Source organism: Hyperolius riggenbachi, chromosome 10 (assembly GCF_040937935.1).
Source record: "Hyperolius riggenbachi isolate aHypRig1 chromosome 10, aHypRig1.pri, whole genome shotgun sequence".
Lineage (NCBI taxonomy): Eukaryota > Metazoa > Chordata > Amphibia > Anura > Hyperoliidae > Hyperolius > Hyperolius riggenbachi.
The window spans coordinates 238,671,638-238,697,470 of NC_090655.1; the positions used below are offsets into that span (position 1 = coordinate 238,671,638).

The 25,833-nt window shown below is 44.1% G+C and overlaps 1 protein-coding gene across 1 annotated transcript; it reads left to right on the top strand.

Moving 5' to 3' along the window:
* Nucleotides 1-26: 26 nt before the first annotated feature.
* Nucleotides 27-24,710, top strand: LOC137534984 (uncharacterized). The gene is made up of 10 exons (XM_068256740.1): nt 27-79; nt 2,570-2,686; nt 2,814-2,984; nt 3,120-3,198; nt 5,303-5,400; nt 7,118-7,919; nt 17,400-17,497; nt 17,573-17,800; nt 17,927-18,059; nt 22,216-24,710. The coding sequence occupies exons 2-10, from the start codon at nt 2,594-2,596 to the stop codon at nt 23,364-23,366; spliced, it is 2,853 nt and encodes a 950-aa protein (XP_068112841.1). The 5' UTR covers nt 27-79; nt 2,570-2,593; the 3' UTR covers nt 23,367-24,710.
* Nucleotides 24,711-25,833: the final 1,123 nt, after the last annotated feature.

The window sequence follows — 25,833 nt, forward strand, 5'->3', positions numbered from 1 at the left end:
AAGGGGGGGGGGGGGGGGAGCAACATACAGGAAGTTATAGTGGAAGCTGGAGACATTGCTGGTGCTGGCAGCAGAGGAGGTAATGACAGAGAACTTCATTTTATACAGCATGTTTATAATATATTTTACACGTGTGAAAGAAATTATACATTTAAATCTTTATCTTGTGCTTCACTGGTCTCCATTTTGTATGCCTCAGCTAGAAACAGTTTAGAGAAACAACTCATGCAAGCATGTTATTTCTGTAGGAAAAGCTCTGCAGGTAAACAGGCACATGATGGTTATCAGAAGTTCAAAACGTCACACTTCCATCTCTGAACGCTTCATGCTCAGCAACAAGTGTGATTGGCTACAAGCTTTGTTCCGAGGGTCTAAAACCTCTCTGATCAGATGCAATGTGGTACTTGCAAAGTGACATATCTACACTATTGAATGTTCTTGCTTAAGGCTATTTTCCCACCAAGACGTTGCGTTTTAGGGGACGTTATGGTCGCATAACGTGCCCCTAAGGCAACGCATGGTGGTGTTGAAATTGGACGTCAGATTGAGCTGGGTTATGCAGCTCTCAAAGCAGCCGCTCCAGGATAGTGATAGGAAGTCCAGATCTTTTTAAAGAACAAGCGACACCCATGCTAACCTAGAAATAAAAAACCCATATATAAGTAGATAAATACTACCTCTACTTACATAACAGATGGATTGTGTTATCAACCTAATGATTCCTGTGAATTTTACAAAGGAAAAGCAGAAAATCCTTTTCTAGGCAGTGGCCATCTTGCCAAGCTAATGCTGACATCATATCCTCCCTGACTCTTGTTTTCCCCCCTCCCTTCTCTTGCTCATTGTGTATTCATTAGCTGCCCTCCTCCCAGAGTCTTTTTTTTTATTTTTTTTATTTACACATCCAATCACTATTGGTAAACACCAATATCCCAACAGAAGAGGTAGGTTGTAGAAAGTGTAGAAAGACAAAGAAGTAAATGTATATAGTACAATGAAAGCAATATTCTTATTGTTTATGTTGTAGCTTACATAGGCTATTGAAATCTGCAGCTTTTGCAGCTTCTTATCTTTGCTACGATGCAAATCTCATTAGCCCGGTTCCATGCGCACCTGCCACAATCGTCCAATGACAGCGGAGTTCTGTGCGCCAGTGGGTAGCCAGTTTTATAGGCTTCCTGTGATCACAGAGGGGAAAAAAGGCTCTGGCCCTTAGTGTACCTGAGATGATAAAAATATCAAAATTATACATATCTGGGGCTTCCTCCAGTTCCTTTTCAGGCTAATCAGTCCCTTGCTGGCCTACTCCACCCCCTGGATCTTCAGCTAAGCAGGCCACTAATTCCGGCAGTCGGGGCCAGTCAGTGCAGGGAAATCCAGCCGTGCGCGTTCCTCCGTCACGCTTCCTTGGTCGGGAGCATTCTGCACGTGTGCAGTAGTATTGAGCAGGGACAGAACGGTCAAGGGGAAAGGCGCGAGATCAGCACACATGCTCAGTGCGCCCCCGATTTGTGGAGTTTACAAGGTATCTAGCAGAAGATCCAGGTGGCGTAGGAGGGCGAGAGAGCGATCAGCATGAAGGGGCCTGGAGGAAGCCCCAGGTATGATTTTTTTTTCTTTTTTAATTGTCTCAGGTTTACATTAACCCTCCTGGCGGTTAATTGTTTTTGCCAAAAAGGCAAAAATCCTTTTTTTAATTTTTTTTTTTTTTGTTTTTGTTTCATGTAAAGCTACCAGAGTGGTAGCTACATGAAACACCACTAGAGGGCGCATGTGTCCCTCTAGTGCGATCGTCGCCGGCATCAATAGCAAACAGGGGAACGCGTATATAACGCGTTCCCCTGTTTGGCTTCTCCTTTCGCCATGGCGACGATCGGAATGACGTCATGGACGTCAGCCGACGTCCTGACGTCAGACGCCTCCGATCCAGCCCATAGAGCTGCCCGGAACTCATTGGTCCGGGCAGCGCAGGGCTCTGGCGGGGGGGGGCCCCTCTTGCGCCGCTGCGTGCGGGAGCGGCGGCGATCAAGCTGTACGCGCGGCTAGCAAAGTGCTAGCTGCGCGTACATCCTTTTAAATGAAGAAAATCGCCCCACCAGGGGCTGAGATATCTTCCTGCGCGGCATAGCCCGAGCTCAGCTCGGGCTTACCGCCAGGAAGGTTAAGGTCTCAGAGCTCGTGGTTCCCAGAGTGGTTAAACATACAATAAATATACATAAATATACATAGAGGACTAAATAGATATAAAGCCATGGTATGATTCTCCATGCATAAGAGGCAATTGTTTCCAAGCCATATCACAAATCCTGAAGGGTGGTTTTTGGAACGAAATCCACTTCTTCAGAGGTAAGTAGTAACTTCAGCTGTACTGCACATTGGCTGAGACAAAGCCACTGAAGCACAGAAAATAGGTATAAAACTTGGTAGATGACAATTTTATAAGCTTTTCCTGTATAGGTGTCACCAGAATAGTGACCTGGGCCTTCTCTGTATCTCCAAGTCAGGGCAGAAAAGTGTGTGGCTTCCTGATCTATGATTTGTCCACCTATTCTTTATTATCCCTCTACAGGGAAAGGACCTTCCAATAGATCACATGGCCACATCACTGAGGATGGAGGACTGGAGTCACATGACTGAGAGGATATTAGATCTCACCCTGGAGATCATTTTACTGGTGACCGGAGAGGTGAGGAGGATTCTGGGAAGGTTATATGACATCACTCCTATCTATATTAATAAGACACAGCTCACTGGAGAGGTGAGGAGGATTCTGGGAATGTACATGGTGACTGTTATTGTATATGTTTGTACAGAATTGCAAATTAGTGAAGGAGACATCTGGTGAGCCACTGATACCCAGCAGCCATCACCATGGACCATCCACTATCACAGAGCGGCCACCTCACTCCCTGATATCTGAGAGAAACAGCGTGAAGAAGATTGTAGAAGTCATCAACAAGATGATGGAGCTGCTGACAGGAAAGGTGAGCAGTGCTGGGAATTATGGGGCATTATCCAGTAACAGCAAGGCATGTGCTTGTATGGTAACTCTATAACTGTGTGTGTCCGCTTCCTACTGTATAAGGTATCGGGATCTCTCTGTCTGTTTCTCCATGCAGGAGTGGAAATTCTTGGAGGGACACAAGGAGCTCTATAAGGACACCATGATAGAGAATCAGCTGCCACTCGCATCACCAGGTAAGAGGAGACATTTATTTCTTGTAAAGGAAAGATCACTAAGGAGAGTCCACCTAGATTCCCAATAGAGACAAGTGTTATAAATCACCTTTTGCTCCGGCACCAGCAAACTCATCAGCAAGAGTTGCAAACACGACTCATCACAGCAAGCAGGAGATAGACTTTCTTAGGCTTCTTCAATATACAAGGAGTTTATTCACTACACAGATATACAGATATAGTTCGTCATATCTTAGCCAAGAAGATTCTTGCCTTGCGTTACAGCTGTGTGATTTCTTTCCTGATGAAGATAATCAGGTCCTCCTTAGTTAGATGTAACATAGTATCTACATATGTACAGCATACATTATATCAGATTACATAAAGGAAGGAAATAATTAGGGGTTCCAGTCAGCATATAGAGAGCATGAAAGTAAGAATCAGAATGCGCTCCGCCGGCCCATCTGGCCCTTTAATACTGACTAGGAAAGAGTTAAATATGACCTCATCTTAGCCATCCCCCAGACCCGACTATTGGCTTAGACCCCTCGTGGTGTCATAATACCCACCTACTCGATTAATAGTACATAAGATATTATGCCCTAGTTGCCGGAATGTTATGTTTGGAAAACATGGCCTATGTTGATTGTTCTTGTAGTCCATTTGTCTGGGGCAGTGTAGGCCTTCCTTCAGGAACATGTTCTCAGTATCTGCTTGTATCATCTGCTTCAAGCAGACACTGAGATGCTTCTACCTGCATCACGAAAACCTCTATTTAAAGGTATACTCTGCGAACAAGCCTTTTACCTAAAACTCAGTCCAAATAAATGAGGCCTACTTAAATTATAACAACAAGGAGATGATTCACTAGCTGCACTGCTATAGAGAGCTTCATGACAGCACTGCATTCTAAATTCAATGCAGCACACTACACACCCTCTTGCAGCGTAGCGCGCCTTCCTTAGTTACGCACATTGCTTACATAGCAACATGCGTTCCTTTAAATGCCGTCTGCTGCTTTGAAGTATCACGACCGCCATACTTCACTAGCGCGGCCGCTACTATGTTAATTAACATAGTTACTATGTATTTAACATTTAAGGGACATGCTGAGAACTTGGGGCTGGAGGAAGCCCCCGGTAAGTAGAACTTATTTTTTTAATTTTGCCCTGATGACTCCTTTAAGAAACTCCAGCTGTTATCTATGCAAATAGCCATTGAGTTCTACGACTTTGAAAGTCGCAGAGAGCTCTGACTTCTGTTTAGGTTATCTCAGCTTTATTGTGTTTTTCTTTTGCAGAGAATAGTTCAGGACAGGTCAAAAGTTCACTGGTTGTTCTATAAAATGATTTAGAATGCTGAGTAATGTGTAAATGCACATATTAGAGAATGATGCAATGTTATAAAAACAACAACTGTATAACTGAAAATAAAAATATGAGAATATTTTTTTTTTGCTACCAATGTTCTAGTAATTACCCATACTACACAACTAATTCATGATATCATAATTTTTTTTTTTCGCTTCAGTGTCTCTTTAAAACTATAATGGCCAAAAACTGAGAAATGAATTTTTTTTCTGTTTTTTTTTTTCTTATTCTTCCTGTTAAAATGCATTTACAGTAAAGTAGCTCTTAGCAAAATGTACCACCCAAGGAAAGCCTAATTGGTGGTGGAAAAAAACAAGATATAGAGCAGTTGATTGTGATAAGTAGTGATAAAGTTATAGGCTAATGAATGGGAGGTGATAATTGCTCGGATGCATAAAATGAAACACGACTGAGGGCTGAAGTGGTTAACATAGTAATTATGTTAATTAACATACTAGCTGTGTTAGCGGCTACACTAGTAAAGTATCGTGGTCTAGATACTTCAAAGCAGCGGCCAGCATTTAAAGGTATGTGCGCTGCTATGTAAGCAACGCTCGTAACTAAGGAAGGCACGCTATACCGTTAACGTTGCACCGCACACTATTACTGTCCAGCTGCGCTGCACGCGATGTGGGTGGTCCTTTGGGCACAAACCATCTAACGCTGTGGTTTGCGCCCACAAACTGTTAAGGCCTCCTAGCGCCGGTTAGTGAATCGAGGTCAATGTGTTAAGTCAGTGTGTGTGTTTCCTACAGATGGATCCAGTAACAGAAACCCACCAGAGAGATGTACCGGTCCTCTTTATTCCCAGAATTATACACAGGAAGATCTCACCACCCCCCACCATTATCAGGTAGATTTAGCTGAGAGACTGAAACTCTTCAAATTTTGTAAAAAAATATGTTTCATGTGATCATACAGTGGCTTGCAAAAGTATTTGGCCTCCTTGAAGTTTTCCACATTTTGTCACATTACTGCCACAGACATGAATCAATTTTATTGGAATTACATGTGAAAGACCAATACAAGGTGGTGTACATGTTAGAAGTGGAATGAAAATCATACATGATTCCAAACATTTTTTTACAAATAAATAACTGCAAAGTGGGGTGTGCGTAATTATTCAGCCCCCCTGAGTCAGTACTTTGTAGAACCACCTTTTGCTGCAATTACAGCTGCCAGTCTGTTAGGGTATGTCTCTACCAGTTTTGCACATCTAGAGACTGAAATCCTTGCCCATTCTTCTTTGCAAAACAGCTCCAGCTCAGTCAGATTAGATGGACAGCGTTTGTGAACAGCAGTTTTCAGATCTTGCCACAGATTTTTGATTGGATTTAGATCTGGACTTTGACTGGGCCATTCTAACACATAGATATGTTTTGTTTTAAACTATTGTTGCCCTGGCTTTATGTTTAGGGTCGTTGTCCTGCTGGAAGGTGAACCTTCACCCCAGTCTCAAGTCTTTTGCAGACTCCAAGAGGTTTTCTTCGAAGATTGCCCTGTATTTGGCTCCATCATCTTCCCATCAACTCTGACCAGCTTCCCTGTCCATGCTGAAGAGAAGCACCCCCAGAGCATGATGCTGCCGCCACCATATTTGACAGTGGGGATGGTGTGTTCAGAGTGATGTGCAGTGTTAGTTTTCCGCCACACATAGCGTTTTGCATTTTGGCCAAAAAGTTCAGTTTTGGTCTCATCTGACCAGAGCACCTACTTCCACATGTTTGCTGTGTCCCCCACATGGCTTGTGGCAAACTGCAAACTGGACTTCTTATGCTTTTCTGTTAACAATGGCTTTCTTCTTGCCACTCTTCCATAAAGGCCAATTTTGTGCAGTGCACGACTAATAGTTGTCCTATGGACAGATTCCCCCACCTGAGCTGTAGATCTCTGCAGTTCGTCCAGAGTCACCATGGGCCTCTTGACTGCATTTCTGATCAGCGTTCTCCTTGTTCAGCCTGTGAGTTTAAGTGGTCGCCATTGTCTTGGTAGGTTTACAGCTGTGCCATACTCCTTCTATTTCTGAATGATCGTTTGAACAATGCTCAGTGGGATGTTCAAGGCTTTGGAAAACTTTTTGTAGCCTAAGCCTGCTTTAAATTTCTCAATAACTTTATCCCTGACCTATCTGGTGTGTTCTTTGGACTTCATGGTGTTGTTGCTCCCAATATTCTCTTAGACAACCTCTGAGGTCGTCACAGAGCAGCTGTATTTGTACTGACATTAGATTACACACAGGTGCACTCTATTTAGTCATTAGCACTCATCAGGCAATGTCTATGGGCAACTGACTGCACTCAGACCAAAGGGGGCTGAATAATTACGCACACCCCACTTTGCAGTTATTGATTTGTAAAAAATGTTTGGAATCATGTATGACTTTCATTCCACTTCTCACGTGTACACCACTTTGTATTGGTCTTTCATGTGGAATTCCAATAAAATTGATTCATGTTTGTGGCAGTAATGTGACAAAATGTGGAAAACTTCAAGGGGGCCGAATACTTTTGCAAGCCACTGTAGATAAATATTACTTACAACTCAAAATATTATTTCCTTTGACTTTTCAGGGTAAAGAACCAACCGATTTAAAAGTTTATATTAAAGAGAAAGGAGAGACTTCTATGAAGGCTGAACATCAAACTAGGGAAGAAGGTGAAATTATGACAATTAAAGAGGAAAAAGAAGAGACGTATCTGAGGAGTGATGAGCACTCTATGGAGGAAGGTGACATGATGAGGACAAGTAAAGAGGAAGAAGAAGAGACGTATGTGAGGGGTGATCAGCAGTCTGTAGTGGAGGGTAACATGATGGGGACAAGTAAAGAAGGAGATGAACTGTATGTGAGGAGTGATCAGCAGACTATGGAGGAGGGTGACATGATGAGGACAAGTAAAGAGGAAGAAGAAGAGATGTATGTGAGGGGTGATCAGCAGTCTGTGGAGGAGGGTGACATGATGGGGACAATTAAAGGAGAGGAAGAGGAGGCGTATGTGAGGAGTGATCAGCAGTCTGAAGAGGAGGGTGACATGATGGGGGCATTTAAAGTGGAAGAAGAAGAGATGTATCTGAGGAGTGATCAGCTGACTATGGAAGAAGGTGAAATGATGACAAGGGAAGAAGAAGAAGAAGAGACATATGTGAGGAGTGATCAGCAGACTATGGAGGAGGGTGACATGATGAGGACAATTAAAGAAGAGGAAGAAGAGACGTATGTGAGGAGTGATCAGCAGTGTATGGAGGAGGGTGACATGATGAAGATCAGTAAAGAAGAAGAAGAGACATATGTGAGGAGTGTTCAGCTGACTATGGAGGAGGGTGACATGATGGGGACAATTAAAGAAGAGGAATGTTCTCTGGACATCAGCTCAGGTGAAGAAATGAACTGAAAATTCAGAAACGATTTACATTACCGATTGATGAGACTGGAAAATTAATGTTTGATGAGAAAGGATTAAGAGTAGGGCTACTTAGATGAAGTGAAGGAGCATCAATAAGACCTCGTTCACATCATTAAGAGCAGATAGCCGCGTGTTCGGAACGCAATGCATTTTATCACACGTCATCTGCACCACTATGCGCTGTGCTGCTGATCACATTCACTATAGTGAATGAGTCAGCGCTGCAATGCCTGAAAAATGCCTGTAGCGCACTGCTGCACTGCGCATATGATGGGGATGGCATACTGTCTATGCACTTCTACAGTTCTTGCATGTCACACATCATACGCACTGCCGAAATGCGCACAGCAGTGCATATGTGATCGAGGCCTGAATGATGACTTCAAGAAATTGTTAGGTATAAGGAGGATTGGAATGGGTCAGATAACACTACGCGGTATTTTATTATTATTTCCTGTATTTATAAAGCGCCAATAGCACAACGTTATGCATGCAGTCTGGGTATAAAATGCATTTTACAGAGACCTAGCAGTCAAGTCTGAGTTAATCCATGAGAAGGGTGTCATTGCTGGGGTACCATAATTAAGATGGACACAACCGGGGGTGGGGGGCCGGGGAGTTGCCAAAGGCTTACAATCTAAAGGGTGGGGGAGGGACACATAAGGTAGGGTTGTGGAAAAGGTGGTTGACAGAGAGTTAGAGTGTGGTAGATGTGGCGTAGGCCATTTTAAAGAAATGTGTTCTGAGGGCTTGCTTGAAGGTGTTGAATGAAGAAACGAGTCTGGGGTGGAGTGGAAGGGAGTTCCATAGGGTAGAGGCGGCTCTTGATAAGTCTTGTAGGCGTGCATGGGATTGAGAAATGCGTGGGGAGGTCAGGCAGAGATCGTTGGAGGACTGGAGAGGGCGAGCAGGTATATATCTACATATAAACACAAACAAAAACAATACAAGGACAGACAGTGTGAATATTACAAGTTAAGGACATTATAAGTATAGTGGCAGTAAGCAATGTGAGAATTGATCAGCACAGAACTGTAAATGAACAATTCTCACATTGCTTACTGCCACTATACTTATAATGTCGTTAACTTGTAATATTCACACTGTCTGTCCTTGTATTGTTTTTGTTTGTGTTTGTTAAGCAACTGCCAAGACAAATTCCTTGTAGGTGCAAACTTACTTGGCGAAAATAAATTGATTCTGATTCTGATTCTGATCTGTTGATGAGCTCAGAAATGTAGGTTGGGAAGGTCTTGTGCACAGATTTGTAGGTAAGGCAGAGAACCTTGAAGCTGATCCTGAAGCAGAAAGGGAGCCAGTGTAGGGCTTTGCATAGGGGAGAAGTGGAAGCAGAGCGGTGGGAAAGCTGCTGCATTCATGACTGATTGAAGGGGTGCAATGTGTTTCAACGCGAGGCCAGATAGTACGGTATTGCAGTAGTCAAGGCTACGGGGTATAGACAGATTAGGCAGTGCTGGTGAAGAGAGAAGCAGCTATTTTCAAACATTTGAAATTAAATGTATGATAACAGAGGAGCCAACAGAATAAAAAAAGAACCGTATTTAAAAACAATAAAACAAGGGGGTAAGGGTGGACTTACCTCCCCAATGTTCAAACTCAACCACTGTGATCAATATGCAAAAACATTTAATCTGTACTCCAAGATAAACAATCGCGATTGTTTATCTTTGAGTACAGATTAAATGTTTTTGCATATTGATCACAGTGGTTGTGTTTGAACATTGGGGAGGTAAGTCCACCCTTACCCCCTTGTTTTATTGTTTTTAAATACGGTTCTTTTTTTATTCTGTTGGCGCCTCTGTTGTTATCATACATTGTTTTCTCCCATTCATCAGCCGGGACACCCTCTGGAAGGTATGGCTCCGCCCAACCTCTAGGAAACACAACCAAAAAGTATAAAAAGCTCCCGCCCCCCTTCATCTCCAGTTCTTTTGTGTTTCCGCCCGGGAACACAGCTAAAAATTCAGCTCCCATTTTGTTTTGTTATTTCCTCACCAGAGGGTGAGTTGAGCCCGGCACAGTACCTGGTCCAGTTGGAAGAGGAGCGAAAGGTAGACAGATTGGGAGTGCTGTTGCCATTGCGGGGAAGCGCTGATCAGAGGTGCTGTTTCCCCGCCGCCTTCCTCCTGCGCGGCCGCTCTATGGGAGATTATAGCGGAGGAGCGCAGACGTCAGTTCCGCTGACGTCACAAGGAGGCGACTGGAAGTACGCGTACTTCCTCACATATGAGGCGGCGGCTTGGCGTGGCATGGCGTAGAGTATGGAGGAACAAGGGGCCAGCGCTTCTGCCGCTGCCGCCGCCGCTGCCACCGGCGCCGCTACCACTACTAAGGGCACCGCAAGCCATGGCACAACAGCTGCAGGTGCAGCAGGATCCTCTGCCTCTACCTCGGCATCAACTAAGACGCAGTCTGAGGGTGGGGTGAGTGGGAGATTCTTCTCCCCAAAACAGTTCTGTTTAGAGGAATGTAATATTAATGGGACTGTTGTTTTTTCCCTTTTGTCTCCCTTTATTTTTTTCTATAGACAAGAGTGGAGTCTAAATCTGCTACTGATAAACCTAGAGCTAGGAAATGTTGTCAGTGTGCTGCTAGATTGTCTTCTAGTTATACCAAATCCTTATGTCAGTCCTGCATTGACGCTGTTATAGCCTCAGAATCTTCAGCAATTTTTAAAAATGTACTTAAATCTGTAAAGAAGGACATTAATGAGACATTAGGTAAATTTAAAGAATCTCTTTTACCGCAGGATGTAGCAGTAGCAGGACCATCATCAGCTCCTTCTCATTCGGGGGGGTCTCAGGTACCTGCTCCCAATTTAGGGGACCCTCTCCCTCAATTACCTTTAAACTCTGATGCATTAGGAGAGGAGGAAGATTTAGAAGGGAGAGAGAATTTCTCCGACAGAGAGGAGGGGGAAAGTATCATATCTGAGGAGGAATCGGATGTAGATTTGAAAAAAGCTGCTAGATTTTTATTCAGTACTGAAGAGACAGATGAATTACTCAAGGCAGTATATGCCACAGAGCAAAATCCTGAGATTCAGGAGGCACTTTCGGCACAGGATCAGGTTTATTCCGGTCTTGCGCAAAAAACCAACAGAGTTTTTCCTTTCCACCAATCTTTGAAAGAGATCATTAATTCGCAATGGCAGGAACCTGAACGAAAATTATTCATCCCTAAGTCTGCAAAAAAGAAATTTCCCTTTGCTCCGTCAGACATAGATCAATTTATTAAATGTCCTAAATTAGATGCAGCCCTCTCAAAGCACTCTAAAAATACTGATTTGTCTTTTGAAGATGTGGGGGTATTGAAGGAGGCGATGGATAAGAGAATTGAATTATCCTTAAAGAAGGCTTGGGAATCGGCAGCCTTTGCCTTCTTACCGAGCGTGGCATCTACATGCATTTCCCGTAACCTAAGAATATGGATGGATAATTTAATTGATCATGTCAAATCAGGCTCCGATTTGAGTAATTATATCAAGTCCTTGCCTACGGTTTTGAAGTCGGTAGCCTTTTTAGCTGACGCCGCGGTAGAAATCGTTAGAATCTCCGCGCGCACCACGGCTTTGATTAATGCAGCGAGAAGGGCTCTCTGGCTCAAAACCTGGGATGGGGATTTGACATCTAAAAATAGATTATGTACTATTCCCTTTGAGGGGAATCTTTTGTTTGGCAAAGAGTTGGAGAATGTACTCTCGCGTTCAGCTGAGAAGGGGAAGCAATTTCCAAATAAACGCAGAACGTTTAAAGTAAACAAATCAGGGTTATTTAACAGGCCATCCGCGGGAAAACCCAGGCAGCCAGCACAGCAAAAAAAGTAGTCCTTTCCCACCGGCAGAGGATGGGGGGGGGGGGGGGGGGGGGGGGGGTTTGCCCTCGCCAGACCTGGTCGCCCCAAAGAAAATAAATGACGCTCTACCAGTCGGGGGGAGGCTTCTTTATTTTTCGTCCCAATGGGAAGCCATCAGTCCAGATCCCTTTATTTTGAGTATAATAAAGGACGGGTATCGTCCACAATTTTCAGTTCTTCCTCCCCCCAGGAAGTTTATAAACAAGTTTCCCAGGGATCCGGCCAAGGCCAGGGGCCTTGCGCTGGAAATTCAGAGTTTAATTTCAAGGGAGGTAATAATACCGGTGCCTCGAGCGAAGCAGTTTCGGGGTTATTACTCCCACATTTTTTTGGTGACCAAAACCAACGGGGAGTTCAGATTCATCCTCAATTTAAAGACACTGAACCCTTATTTAATTTACAAAAAATTCAGGATGGACAACATCCACTCAGTCAGGGCCCTTTTGCAAGGGGAGGAATATTTTGTATCAATAGACCTCCAAGACGCATATCTTCACATCCCTATTGCAAAATCCCATCAGAAGTATCTGAGATTCGCGGTGCGAATGCCGGATCAAATATGTCATTTTCAGTTTCAGGCTCTCCCTTTCGGGATTTCTACGGCCCCTCGCATCTTCACGAAGGTGCTTGCAGAACCAATGAGACTGTTGCGGAGCCAGGGGATAAGTATTGTCCCCTATCTCGACGACCTACTTATTTTTGCCAAGACAGAGGCGGTCCTCATACAACACAGGGATTTGGTGATTCAGACTCTATCCCAGTTGGGTTGGATCCTGAATTACAAGAAATCGAACTTGAATCCCACTCAGACCATCATTTTCTTGGGTTATGCGATCGACTCCATTCGACAAAGAATTTTTCTGACTCCTCAAAAGGTGGACAGATTGCAGACAGGAGTCAGAAAGCTTCTCTTGTCTCATCAAGTAGCAATTCGGGAGATCATGCGAATTATGGGGTTAATGACAGCCGCCATTCCGGCGGTGAATTGGGCCCAGTCCCATTCGCGGGTCCTCCAGAATTGGTTACTGGTAAATTGGGACAAGACCAAAGAATCTTTAGATTTGGAGGTTCCCATTTCACTTCAAGTAAAAACGACTCTTCACTGGTGGCTTCAGTCCCGCAACTTGGAAGAGGGCAGAGTCTGGAGACAGGAGGACCCTCTACGAATCTATACCGATGCCAGTGCTTGGGGTTGGGGGGCCACTCTCATGGGTCTTTATTCACAGGGGAAGTGGCCTTCCACAATTGCAGAGAGATCGTCCAACTACCGGGAACTCTTGGCTGTAAAGGAAGCCCTGTTGGCATTTCGGGACAGAATTCAGGGTTATCATGTGCTTGTCTTGTCAGACAACATCTCCACGGTGGCATATATCAACAAACAGGGGGGCACCAGATCTCGGAGTCTCTCCCTCCTGGCGTCGGACATTTTTCAGGCGGCAGAACAGAACCTGCTTTCTTTGCAGGCGGTCCATGTAAAGGGTTTTCTCAACACGGAAGCGGACTTTTTAAGCCGCCAAATTCTCGACCACTCCGAGTGGGAACTAAATCAGGAGGTTTTTCTTTGGGTCACGGAAATTCTAGGAGTCCCGGAAATCGATCTCTTTGCGTCTCCAGCAAACGCAAAGATTCCTCAGTTTTTTTCCCTTCACAACAGCAGGAGTTCTCTGGGGTTGGACGCTCTCTCTCTGCCCTGGACCTTCAATCTAGGTTATGCGTATCCGCCTCTCAGACTTTTACCCCAGGTTCTAGCGAAGGTGCGAAGAGAAGGCGTAAAGCTAATTCTCATAGCGCCAGTGTGGCCCAAGAGACCTTGGTTTTCCACAATTCTGAGTCTCTCCATTCAACCGTATCTGTGTCTCCCTGTCAGGCGGGACCTTCTTCGGCAGGGTCCTATCTTACATCCCAAACCGGAGTTGTTCAAGCTGGCGGCATGGACCCTGAGAGGCTAATTTTAAGGAGCAAAGGGGTTTCGGACAAGGCTATTGATACCTTGCTAAAATGTAGGAAACCAGTTACCCACAAAATTTACTGGAAGGTGTGGAAGGTATACACTTCTTGGTGTGCTACTAATAAAAGAGTCCAATCCGAGATAGGGACGATTCTTGACTTCTTTCAAAGTGGGGTGGAGATGAAGTTAGCCTTGAGCACCCTGAAAGTACAATGCTCTGCTCTATCGATCTTACTAGACAGACCTCTGTCACAGGAAAAATTAATCAAAGATTTTTTTCGGGCTGTGCACAAATCTTCCCCATTGAGGCAGAAGGTTATGCCTCAGTGGGATTTATCGCTAGTCTTAGGAGTATTATCCAAGGCCCCATTCGAGCCTATTGATGAAATTGACTTAAAGCTGTTAACATTCAAAGTGGCCTTTCTCATAGCCATTACTACGGCCAGAAGGCTAGGGGATCTTCAGGCCCTATCGATTAAGGATCCTTTCCTTACTATTTTCCCGGATAAGATCGTTTTACGTCTTGATCCGAATTATTTACCAAAGATTTCTTCAGACTTTCATAGATCACAGAATCTAGTGATTTCCTCGTTTTGTGATAATCCTTCCTGTGCCAGAGAACAGGAATTCCACTGTTTAGATGTTAGGAGAGCTCTTTTAACTTACCTCTCAAGAACTAGAGAATTTAGAAAGTCTTCACATTTATTTGTGTTGTTTATGGGACAGAATAGGGGGCAGCAGGCTTCTAGACAGACTATCGCCATGTGGATTTGTCAGGTTATCGCTCTAGCTTATGAGATATCAGACTCCACTCCACCACCACTCCACTATCAAGGCACATTCAACTCGGTCCATGTCGACCTCCTGGGCAGAGAGAGCGGGAGCCACAATCCAGCAAATATGTCAAGCGGCAACTTGGTCAAATCCTTCCACTTTTGTCAAACATTATAGAGTGGATGTCCTGTCTCAACAGGATCTGTCGTTTGGCAGGAAAGTGCTTCAGTCTGTGGTCCCTCCCTAGGTGGGTGTTTTCTTGTGTATCCTTCCAGAGGGTGTCCCGGCTGATGAATGGGAGAAAGCACCTGTTAGTCTTACCGGTAACGGTGTTTCTGTTCAGCAGCCGGGACACCGTCTACTGCCCACCCCTTTTTCTGTCGCACTTTCTTATACCTACTCTTTCCTTTCCAAGGGTCACTAGGAGGTGCTTCGCTTCTCCTTTTTTTCTGGTGTTCCGGTCGGTTTTTTCTTTATATACACTGGAGATGAAGGGGGGCGGGAGCTTTTTATACTTTTTGGTTGTGTTTCCTAGAGGTTGGGCGGAGCCATACCTTCCAGAGGGTGTCCCGGCTGCTGAACAGAAACACCGTTACCGGTAAGACTAACAGGTGCTATCCACCTGGTGGATGGGTGTGTACACCCCCTCTTTTTTCCTGCTACAGAGAGCGACTTCTTAACTTGAGTGGGGACAGGTCTAATATCCCCATATGCACTTTTAGTGGTTGCCTGGTTTTCGGCAACCCATGTTTGTGAGTATATCTCTTATTTGCTAATTACACCATCAGTCATCACCAATAATACACTATTGGGGGCTCCCGTCTCTATCTTTTGTCTCCTTACATTTGAAATTAAATGTAACTGAACATCTGGGGGCTCCTAATTTAAAGGGAATCTGGTGTGAAAATAAACTTATTATATAACGAATTGTATGTGTAGTACAGCTAAGAAATAGAACTTTAGTACCATTGGTATAAGTCTCATAACTTCATTTGTTATCTATGCAAAATAGCTTCTCCAAGCTCTCCAACTAATTTAGTCAGAGAGCAATGCTATTTTCTGAAGCACTTATACATCAAAGAAACAATGAAAGACAACTTCAGATTAGATTTTACTGCCAAGAAGTTCAAAGGGTCATTATTTCTGCTCTGTTTCATAGTGTAAAATACAGAGTGTAGTTTGTAAACTGCAAATATTAGAGAATGGAGCAATGTTATAAAAAGCTATATAACTGGAAATTCTTTGCTACTAATGTTCTATTAATTATCTGTACTACTCCTACAATTCATTATATCATACGTTTTATTTTCAGTGTCACTTTAAACAAATATATGAAACGAACCTCACACTAAAGTTGATACCAAGAAATGAGGAGGAGATACTGTACACCATATGAAAGGCCCATCTCCATTCCTCAGTTTAACATCATATTACCAACAAATGAGGAGGAGATACTGTACACCATATGAAAGGTCTATCTCCATTCCTCAGTTTAACATCATATTACCAACAAATGAGGAGGAGATACTGTACACCATATGAAAGGTCCATCTCCATTCCTCAGTTTAACATCATATTACCAACAAATGAGGAGGGGATACTGTACACCATATGAAAGGCCCATCTCCATTCCTCAGTATAACATCATAGTACCAACAAATGAGGAGGAGACACTGTACACCATATGAAAGGTCAATCTCCATTCCTCAGTATAACATTATAGTACCAACAAATGAGGAGGAGATACTGTACACCATATGAAAGGCCCATCCCCATTCCTCAGTATAACATCATATTACCAACAAATGAGGGGGGGATACTGTACACCATATGAAAGGCCCATCTCCATTCCTCAGTATAATATAGCACCAACAAATGAGGAAGAGATACTGTACACCATGTGAAAGGCCCATCCCCATTCCTCAGTATAACATTATATTACCAACAAATGAGGAGGAGATACTGTACACCATATGAAAGGTCCATCTCCATTCCTCAGTATAACATCATAGTACCAACACATGAGGAGATACTGTACACCATATGAAAGGCCCATCTCCATTCCTCAGTGTAACATCATAGCACCAACAAATGAGGAGGAGGTACTGTACACCATATGAAAGGCCTATCTCCATTCCTCAGTATAACATCATAGCACCAAAAAATGAAGAGGAGATATTGTACACCATATGAAAGGCCAATCTCCATTCTTCAGTGTAGCATCATATTACCAGCAAATGAGGAGATACTGTACACCGTATGAAAGGCCCATCTCCATTCCTCAGTATAACATCATAGTACCAACACATGAGGAGGATATACTGTACACCATATGAAAGGCCCATCTCCATTCCTCAGTATAACATCATAACACCAACAAATGAGGTGGAGATACTGTACACCGTATGAAAGGCCCATCTCCATTCCTCAGTATAACATCATAGCACCAACAAATGGGGAGGAGATACTGTACACCATATGAAAGGTCCATCTCCATTCCTCAGTATAACATCATAACACCAACAAATGAGGAGGAGATACTGTACACCGTATGAAAGGCCCATCTCCATTGCTCAGTATAACATCATAGTACCAACACATGAGGAGATACTGTACACCATATGAAAGGCCCATCTCCATTCCTCAGTATAACATCATAGCACCAACAAATGAGGAGGCGATACTGTACACCTTATGAAAGGCCCATCTCCATTCCTCAGTATAACATCATAGCACCAACAAATGAGGAAGAGCTAAGCCCAGGTTTTCTGATTCCCTTCTGCTATCCTCGCTGCAGTTGCATGGAAATGTTTGTAAATTATGCTAAATGTATTCAGTGTGTGTTTCCTACAGATGGATGCTATAACAGATACCCACCAGAGAGATGTACAGGTCCTCTTTATTCCCCGGGTTGCACACAGGAAGATCACACCATCCCTCACCATTATCAGGTAAAAAATTAATCAAAGACTACAAACAAAATTCAATTTTTTATATTGGTATTAATACCTTTATTATATAATCAGAATGGAATGCAGAACAATGTAAGCATTGCTGGTAAGGAAGATGTGAAAGAGGAGGAGGGAACAGACAGTGTGATGGAGGAGGCGGAGCCCTCGGGAGGACACAAAGATCTCTGTAGTAACTATAAGATTGAATCATCCACCCACACAATCCCACCAGAGAGAAGCACAGGTTCTCTTTATTCCCAGGATTGTGCACAGGAAGATCACAGCTATGCGCTGCAATATCAGGTAGGTGGATCTGATGGTTTACAACTTGTGTGTTTCAAATCTCTGAAATGATTATCTACTATAGAGTCTCAATGCATTGATTCTAATGTGTGAAATGTATTTTCTTCTATGATTTTGTGGGTTTAGGCTGAAGAACTGACTGATATGAAACATGAGATTAAAGAAGAAGAAGAAGAGGAGACAGAAGTGACGGGTGGCCGGCAGTGTGTGGAGGAGGGGGACATGATGGTGACCAGTGAATTAGGAATGCCAGTTTCAGGTGAGGAAATAACCTTACCTGACCTATTCTATGCTGACACTGAGATCCTCTCCATCCCTCATTAGTTATAAGCTGCTCGTCATTAGTATGAATTATCCTTTAGTCTGGTTTGGTAGATGAGCATAATTTGCAGCAGATTGTGGCCAAATCATGATATAGTTATTTAGCTGGAATATTGTCTCCTGTTTTTGTACCATGAAGGTCAGTAGATGCGGATGTGTTTTTCCTTTGTACCATACAAGTGGGATCACAAATGGGTACGCTGTACAAAGCATGCTGGGATCAGGCAAGTCAGAATGCCGGGGAGAACACAACATCCGTCTCCCCACTTCTCATCCTCTCCCTCCCTTCATCCCACAGACAGTCACACTTCCCTCTGCTGCACTCACCACTGCCATGTGAGATACAACATGTTCATAAGAGTTTAGTAAGGACCACCCACATGTGTATTACACCCTCACATGCTATCTGCAGTGTCACATGACCAGCAGCGCTCCTGTGTGCTCTGTAGCATAGTGATTCCCATACAGTCCACTGTCTCCAGACCAGCCTAGAAGGTGTTTTGTATTTTTAGGAAGCCATGATTACTTTACATGAAGGTGCAGAAACCTGTGTAGCATGTGTGCAGCATGTGGCTACAGAGGACACGGGTCCATCAGAAGCTCAACACCAATATCTCTCCGGCTGCCAGCTGGATGCAAAAGTAGATCCAACATTACTGTGAAAGGGGATCCATATTTCTGTACATAACTCTCTCTGCTACTTTGCTTTCCGATTCACTTTCTCCATCCTCACCATTTACCATCTGTTTATCTATACTCCTCCCCCCCCTCAGCTTTCTACATACTACAACATTCCCACCTCTATCGCCGCCCCTTTCATCTATGCCTTTTAGAGATTACATCTCTTGTACCTCAATCACCACTTCTCTGTTTACCACCTGTTTCCCCCATGTCTCCTGCTACCACCTCTGTCTCCACCATCTCTCCTACAATGTTTGTCTTCACCATCTCTACTTCTGCTACTTGTGTCTCGACAAGATCTCTCTCCACCACCTTTGTTACCCCATCTCTCCTCCTACCTATGTCTCCACCTTTATGTCTCTGTCTCTACTAACTCTACTTCTGCCAACCCTGTCTCCACCAGCTCTCCTTCTACCACTTGTCTCTACCCGCTCCCCTACCACCTCTGTCTCCACCACCTCTCTTTCTAGCACTTGTATCTCCACCAACTCTCCCTCTTCCACAAGTTCTCAAGCAACTCTTTTTTTTTACCACCTCTGTGTCCACCATCTCTACCTCCACCAACTCTCCCTCTACCACCTTGTTCTTTACCAAGTCTCCTTCTACCACCTCCTGACTTCAGCAGCTCGTTCGACCACTCCTGCCGCCACTAGCTCTTCTTCTACCACCGCTGTCTCCACTAACTCTCCTTCTACCACCTCTGTATTGACCAACTCTCCTTCTACCACCTCTCTGTGTACCAACTCTCCTTCTACCACCTCTGTCTCCACCAACTCTCCCTCTACCACTTTGGTCTTTACCAACTCTCCTTCTATCACATCTGTCTCCACCGGCTCTCTTTATACTTTATCTGTCTCCACCAGCTCTCTTTTTACTTTCTCCATCAGCACTCCTACCTCCTCTGTCTCCACCAGTTTTTCTTCTACCACCTCTGTCTCTACCAACTTTCTTTCCACCACCTCTGTCTCCACCAGTTCTCCCTTTACCACATATGTCTCCACCAGGTCTCTTTCTACCACCTGTATCACCACCAACTGTCCTCCTACCACCTATGTCTCCACCAGCTCTCCTACCACACCAGTCTGTCTCCACCAACTCCTACCACCACTGTCTCCACCAACTTTCCTTCTTCCAGCTCTCCTGTCTCTTCTTCCACCACTTCTGTTTCTACCAACTCTCCTTCTACCTCCTCTATCTCCATCATCTATTATTCCAAATTATTACCTCTAGTCTCCACTTATGTTATACATTCCTAACTTCCCTATTCATCACTTACAGTCTTAAGGTGGCCATAAACAATAAAATTGTCTGAATGATCAATCATCTGATTTGATTATAATATCGCTAGGAGTCAGTTGTTAGGGCCCACTAAGGGAAGGGATGCTACTAACCAATCCAATCAGATTGAGGGAATTGATCCACAAACAATTAATCTGATTGAATAGCATAGCAGTTTTCCTTACGTTAGTGAGCCTGAATGATCGTGTCTGACATTACAATCAAATCAGTCAATCGTCCAGGGAATTCAATGATTAATGACTGTATATTGGAAGTCAAATCGAATAGTATATGGCTTGCTTAAAGGACAACTGAAGTGAGGAGCATATTTATTTCCTTTTAAACAATATCAGTTGCCTGGCATCCCTGCTAATCTATTTGGCTGCAGTAGTGACACCAGAAACAAGCATGCAGCTAATCTTGTTAGATCTGACAATAATGTCGGAAACAACTGATCTGCTGCATGCTTGTTCAGGGGCTGTGGCTAAAAGTATTAGATGCAGAGGATCAGCAAGAGAGTCGGGTATCTGGTATCGGTTAGAAGAAAATAAATATGGCAGCCTCCGTGTCCGTCTTACTCAGTTGTTGTAATGAATAGCGGAGGTGCCGCCACGCGGTCTAGCGGCAGGGCGGCTATCCCCGCGTTCAGGCCGGCGGTTTCCGCGCAGCAACATGTGTCTAGTTTGTCTGGGCCTTCTAGTGCACACAGATGGGGAGCTACGCGCGTGCGCGCGCCAGAAGACAGGACCTTTATGCCAGCAGGAGGGGTATCCGCTGATCAGGCAGATCAGCTGATCCCGGCGGGACTTCTGATTGGCTGAGTGGCTGGGGCGGCGCTGCGGAGCGCCGTGAGTATATATAGTACTTGGTTGGCAGTTGCCGGTTGTCTGCCGTTGCGAATACTAACGTGTGAGCACTCAGACCTCAGTCAGATGCTACAGTGTGTTAGAACCAGTTGGAACTGGGAACTCACACTTAGCCAGATTCCGCTCTTGAAGTTTACTGTGTTGAGACCAAGGACCTCACACCCAAGTATAGGATTACTGTGTCATTACTGTGTTATACTTTAGACCAGTTCCGGGGTGTTGAGACCAAGGATCTCACACCCAAGAATAGGATTACTGTGTTATACTTTAGACCAGTTCCGGGGTGTTGAGACAAAGGACCTCACACCCAAGAATAGAATTACTGTGTCGTTACTGTGTTATACTTTAGATCAGTTCCCCGGGTGTTGAGACCAAGGACCTCACACCCTAGCATAGGATACTGTTATACTTCAGACTAGTTCCCGGGTGTCGAGACCAAGGACCTCAGACTAGGCTTGTGCTTATTGATATTTGTTATGAACTCTGGCTCTGTTGACCTCTCTCTTGCTGTCTGATTCGGTACCTCCGCCCATCTGTCTACCAGTTGCCAACCTTGCCTGTACCTGGTTACCGAATCAGCCTTCTGTCTCTGTACCTTATCTGCTCGTGTGTTGCCGACCTGGCCTGTCTGACCCTTCTGGCTGTCACTCATCCCTCGAGTGATCAGTCTTACTGTACTACTAGTGACACTAACCCTCCAGGTGTCAATTAGCTGCAAGGGCTTCCTGCTCCTCAGGAAGTCCTTCTTGCAGTTCAGTCAGGGGGCTCTACCGCATAGGAGTCCACTGGCTGCAGTACAGTCTGATTCCCAATCCATCAGGGAATCCTTGACTGCAGTAGTGTCTGTATCTCCCGCTCCTCGGGAGATAACCTTTCTTACTGTTGCACCAAACACTTTACCACATTAGGTGTCCTGTGAGAAGCTATACTGGTATTATTGGTGATTCTGCAGATCACACATAATCGGGTATAGCGTCTGTATTATTGGTGGTACTGCAGATCACCAATAGTCAGAGATCCTCTGTGTGCTGACACCGATCGTTACAGTTGTCCTTTAAGTCTAGTGTAAAGGAGGCTTGAAACTTTAAATACATATGTATCTTATCATGTTACATCACATCATATATTTTCATTTCATGTTTTCAATTTGTTCTGCTGCCAAATCTATGCTGGAGTTTTGTGACACTTCTGCCTACTAGAGCAGCATACAGGATTCCCAACTACAAAGCAGGAACTATAAACATTGTTTTATATTTGTTCCCCAAACAGATAGAAATGATGTGAGGAACCCCTCGGAGGTCCATCCTATTCCACCTCCAGATGGCGCTACAGAAGATGATGGCATCACACAATGTTCTCCAATCACTGGAAATACACATTATAGAGATCACAGTGCAGATGGGTCACCCTCTGATCCTGACCAATCACATTCTGTAAAAGCTCCATCTATTGCTGAGGACTCTGCCAGTAACACAAGTGCTGATGGGTGTGGAACTCGTAAAAGATTATCATGTTCTGAATGTGGTGAACGTTTTAGTAGGAAATCTGCTCTTACTCTACATCTTAAAACACACATAGAGTGGCATCCTTATTCATGTTCAGAGTGTGGGAAAGGTTTCAGTGAGAATAAAGATCTTCTTCAGCATCAGAAAACTCACACAGGTAAGCATCCTTTGTCATGCTTACACTGTGACAAACATTTTGCTAATGAAGGAAGCTTTGTTAAACACCAGAAAATTCACAAAAGTGAGCGACCTTTTTCATGTTCAGAGTGTGAGAAAAGCTTTCATTACGAAGGAGATCTTTGTTCCCACCAGAAATGTCACACTGGTGAGCGCCCTTTCATATGTTCTGAGTGTGGGAAGGGATTTTTAGATAAGCGTGGCCTTATTGCACACCTCAGAACTCATACTGGAGAGAGGCCTTATTCATGTTCAGAGTGTGGAAAAGACTACTCACAGAAGAGTCACCTTATTAGACATCAGGCAAGTCACACTGGTCTGAAACCTTTTCTATGTTCGGAGTGTGGAAAGAGATTTGCAGCAAAAAGTCACCTTCTTAGACACCTAAAAACTCACACAGGCGAGAAGCCTTATCCATGCTCAGAGTGTGGGAAATGTTTCATTGACAACGGATCTCTCCTTAAACACATAAGAAGACACATCGGTCTGCGTCCTTTTTTTTGTTCAGAATGTGGGAATCGCTTCACCGAAAATAGAAGTCTTCTTAAACACATGAAAAGACACACTGGTGTGTATGATTTCTCATGCTCAGAGTGTGGGAAAACTTTCAATCAGAAAGCAAGCCTTCTTCAACACCGTAAAAGTCACATAGGCGAAGGTCCTTTTCTATGCTTACAATGTGAGAAACATTTTGTTAGTAAAGAAACACTTGTTAAACACCAGAAACTTCATGAGTAAGCCACGTTTTTCTTTTGTGGGAAATATTTCTATTTTGAAAAAAGATCTTTGCTCTCACCTGAGATGTCATAGAGGATAGTGTCTTTATGTATTATGCTTAGCCTGTGGAAAAACTTATACTTGGAAACAACATCTCTGTAGTTACCAGAAATGTCACACAGGCGATCGTCTTTTTTCATGTTCCTAGTGTGGATAAAACTTTAATCACAGGTGGCACATTATCCGGCATGAGGCATGTCACACAAACATATGGGGCTTGATTCACAAAGCGGTGCTAACTGTTAGCACGCCTGTGAAAACCCCCTTAGCACGTATAAACGAGGTTTTCGCACGCAAAACTTTATGCGCGCACTGCACAGAGCGCAGGGCGCTCCACACGAAGTGCCCATTAAAGCCTATGGGACTTAGCGAGCGCATAGGACTTTGCGCGCACGCAAAACTTTGTGCGCGGTACTTAGCACGCGATCTGATTGAGAAAACCGGTGCTAACCTACTTAGCACCCTGGATATCACGCCTAAAGACTTTAGACGTGCTAAGTAGGTTAGCACCGCTTTGTGAATCAAGCCCATGGCTTTTTTCATGTTCTGGGTGTGGGAAGGGATTTTCAGACACATCTGGGTCTGTTGTGATTTTGGCTCTGTGGACTTTCTAAAAAGAAAAATGAATTTATTTTCCAATCTGAGCTGCCTTTCCTGCACAGGAAGTGAGTGCAAAATGTATATCTGTATTTCTGGAGTGATATTTCACAGGCTGACCTCTTCTGTCACTAGAAAACCGGATGATGGGGAGGAGCCTCTAAGAGATTGCTCCGCCCAGAAGCTATAGGTGATGGGTAGAGGGATTTGCTGACTTCTTTTATCTCTTGGGAACTCCAGTGGTGACATCTCTGTGACATCATTCCTGGCTCTGCCCCATCTGACATTTAACTGTTGCTGAAAACTCTCAGGTGGCCTCGCCCACCTTATCATGTGACTGCACTTGGTTTCCTATTCTTTACCACATCACACACAGAGTCAGGAGACTTGGCTCTTGTAATGTTAGAGGCCTGTATGCTACAGCAGTAAAGTGAGGAGACTTCTGCTTACACAACTCACCAGTCACACCAGCAGGAGGCGCTCCATAAAATCTGCCTGATTTCTGTTTTTTTTTCTTCTTAGACTATTAAGTAACATAAATACAGTAAATAAGTAGGCATATAATACAGTAGATGTTGACTGTAAGACAGCAAGCAATGCTAATCACTTTGTACATGAAATGTTATTTAGATGATTATATGGACACTTCAGATATAAGTTGTAAGCTTTTACTTTTATTGCAGAGAATGTAATAAAGGCATCCATATATAAAACCCATAAGGCTTGTCTCCTGTCACTCAGGCTGGGGAGGAGCAGCAGCATAGATGGGGGAAGGGAGTGTCTGAAGATTCTCAACAGGAACAAGCACCCAACACCTGATGTGTATACTGATTTAATTAGTGCCCTTTTAGTCGCCCCATTAAGGTGTGTTTAATTATAGTACTTCTATTAGGAGTGACCTTCCCATTTAGTGCACCCTTATAGTTCCTTCATTTATAAAGCTTTAAAACGTTTTTTAAGGGTCAGTGAGGCATGTAGCATCATTATTTTGCAAAGGGGAACGCTAATTGATGATATTGGGACCTAAAATCTCCCCCCCCCCCCCCAAAAAAAAAAATGGCTGTCAATTATCAGGCCTAGGTTCCAGACAGCGGTCGTGCAGCCCACATTGGCCTCAATTCATAAAGCATTCCCGCATACGGAAATGCTGAAAACAGCTGACTTTACCGACCACTTAGCAAAATGTGTATTCATAAAGGCTGTTTCCGCATGAAAAGCTGACATTCCCGAGCAGAGCAATAAATCACCGGCTTGTGCGGTGATTATCTTAACAAATGTAACAAAATGTCCATTCATAAAGATTAGAGCAAGCGGTATGCGGACGGGAAATACCGCTTGCTTGGATGTAGCGATAACCATGCGGATTACATGTAACTGAATGGGACAGACCTCCCAAGCAGCAGCAGAGAGAGCAGCGCACAGAGCGGCTCTGCCAGCTTCTCTGTTTCCGCCAGCCTACAGCAGGAAATCTCAGCACTGCGATCGCAGCTGGCAACATTTTCATGAATCGCCACACAGAAGACTGAAATACCGAAAGCGGTGTTTTCCCGCACGGATTTACTTTCCCGACCACACTTTTATGAATCGAGGCCATAGTGTCCAAAGTCCAACGTGCAAAGTGCCATGTGCAAAGTGCCACGTGCAAACACGTGCAAAGTGCCACATGCAAAGTGCCACGTGCAAACACGTGCAAAGTGGCACTTTGCACGTGTTTGCACTTTGCACGTGTGTGCACTTTGCACGTGTCACTTTGCATGTGGTACTTTGCACTTTGTGAGGCATGTAGCATCATTATTTTGCTAAGGGGAACACTAATTGATGATATTGGGAC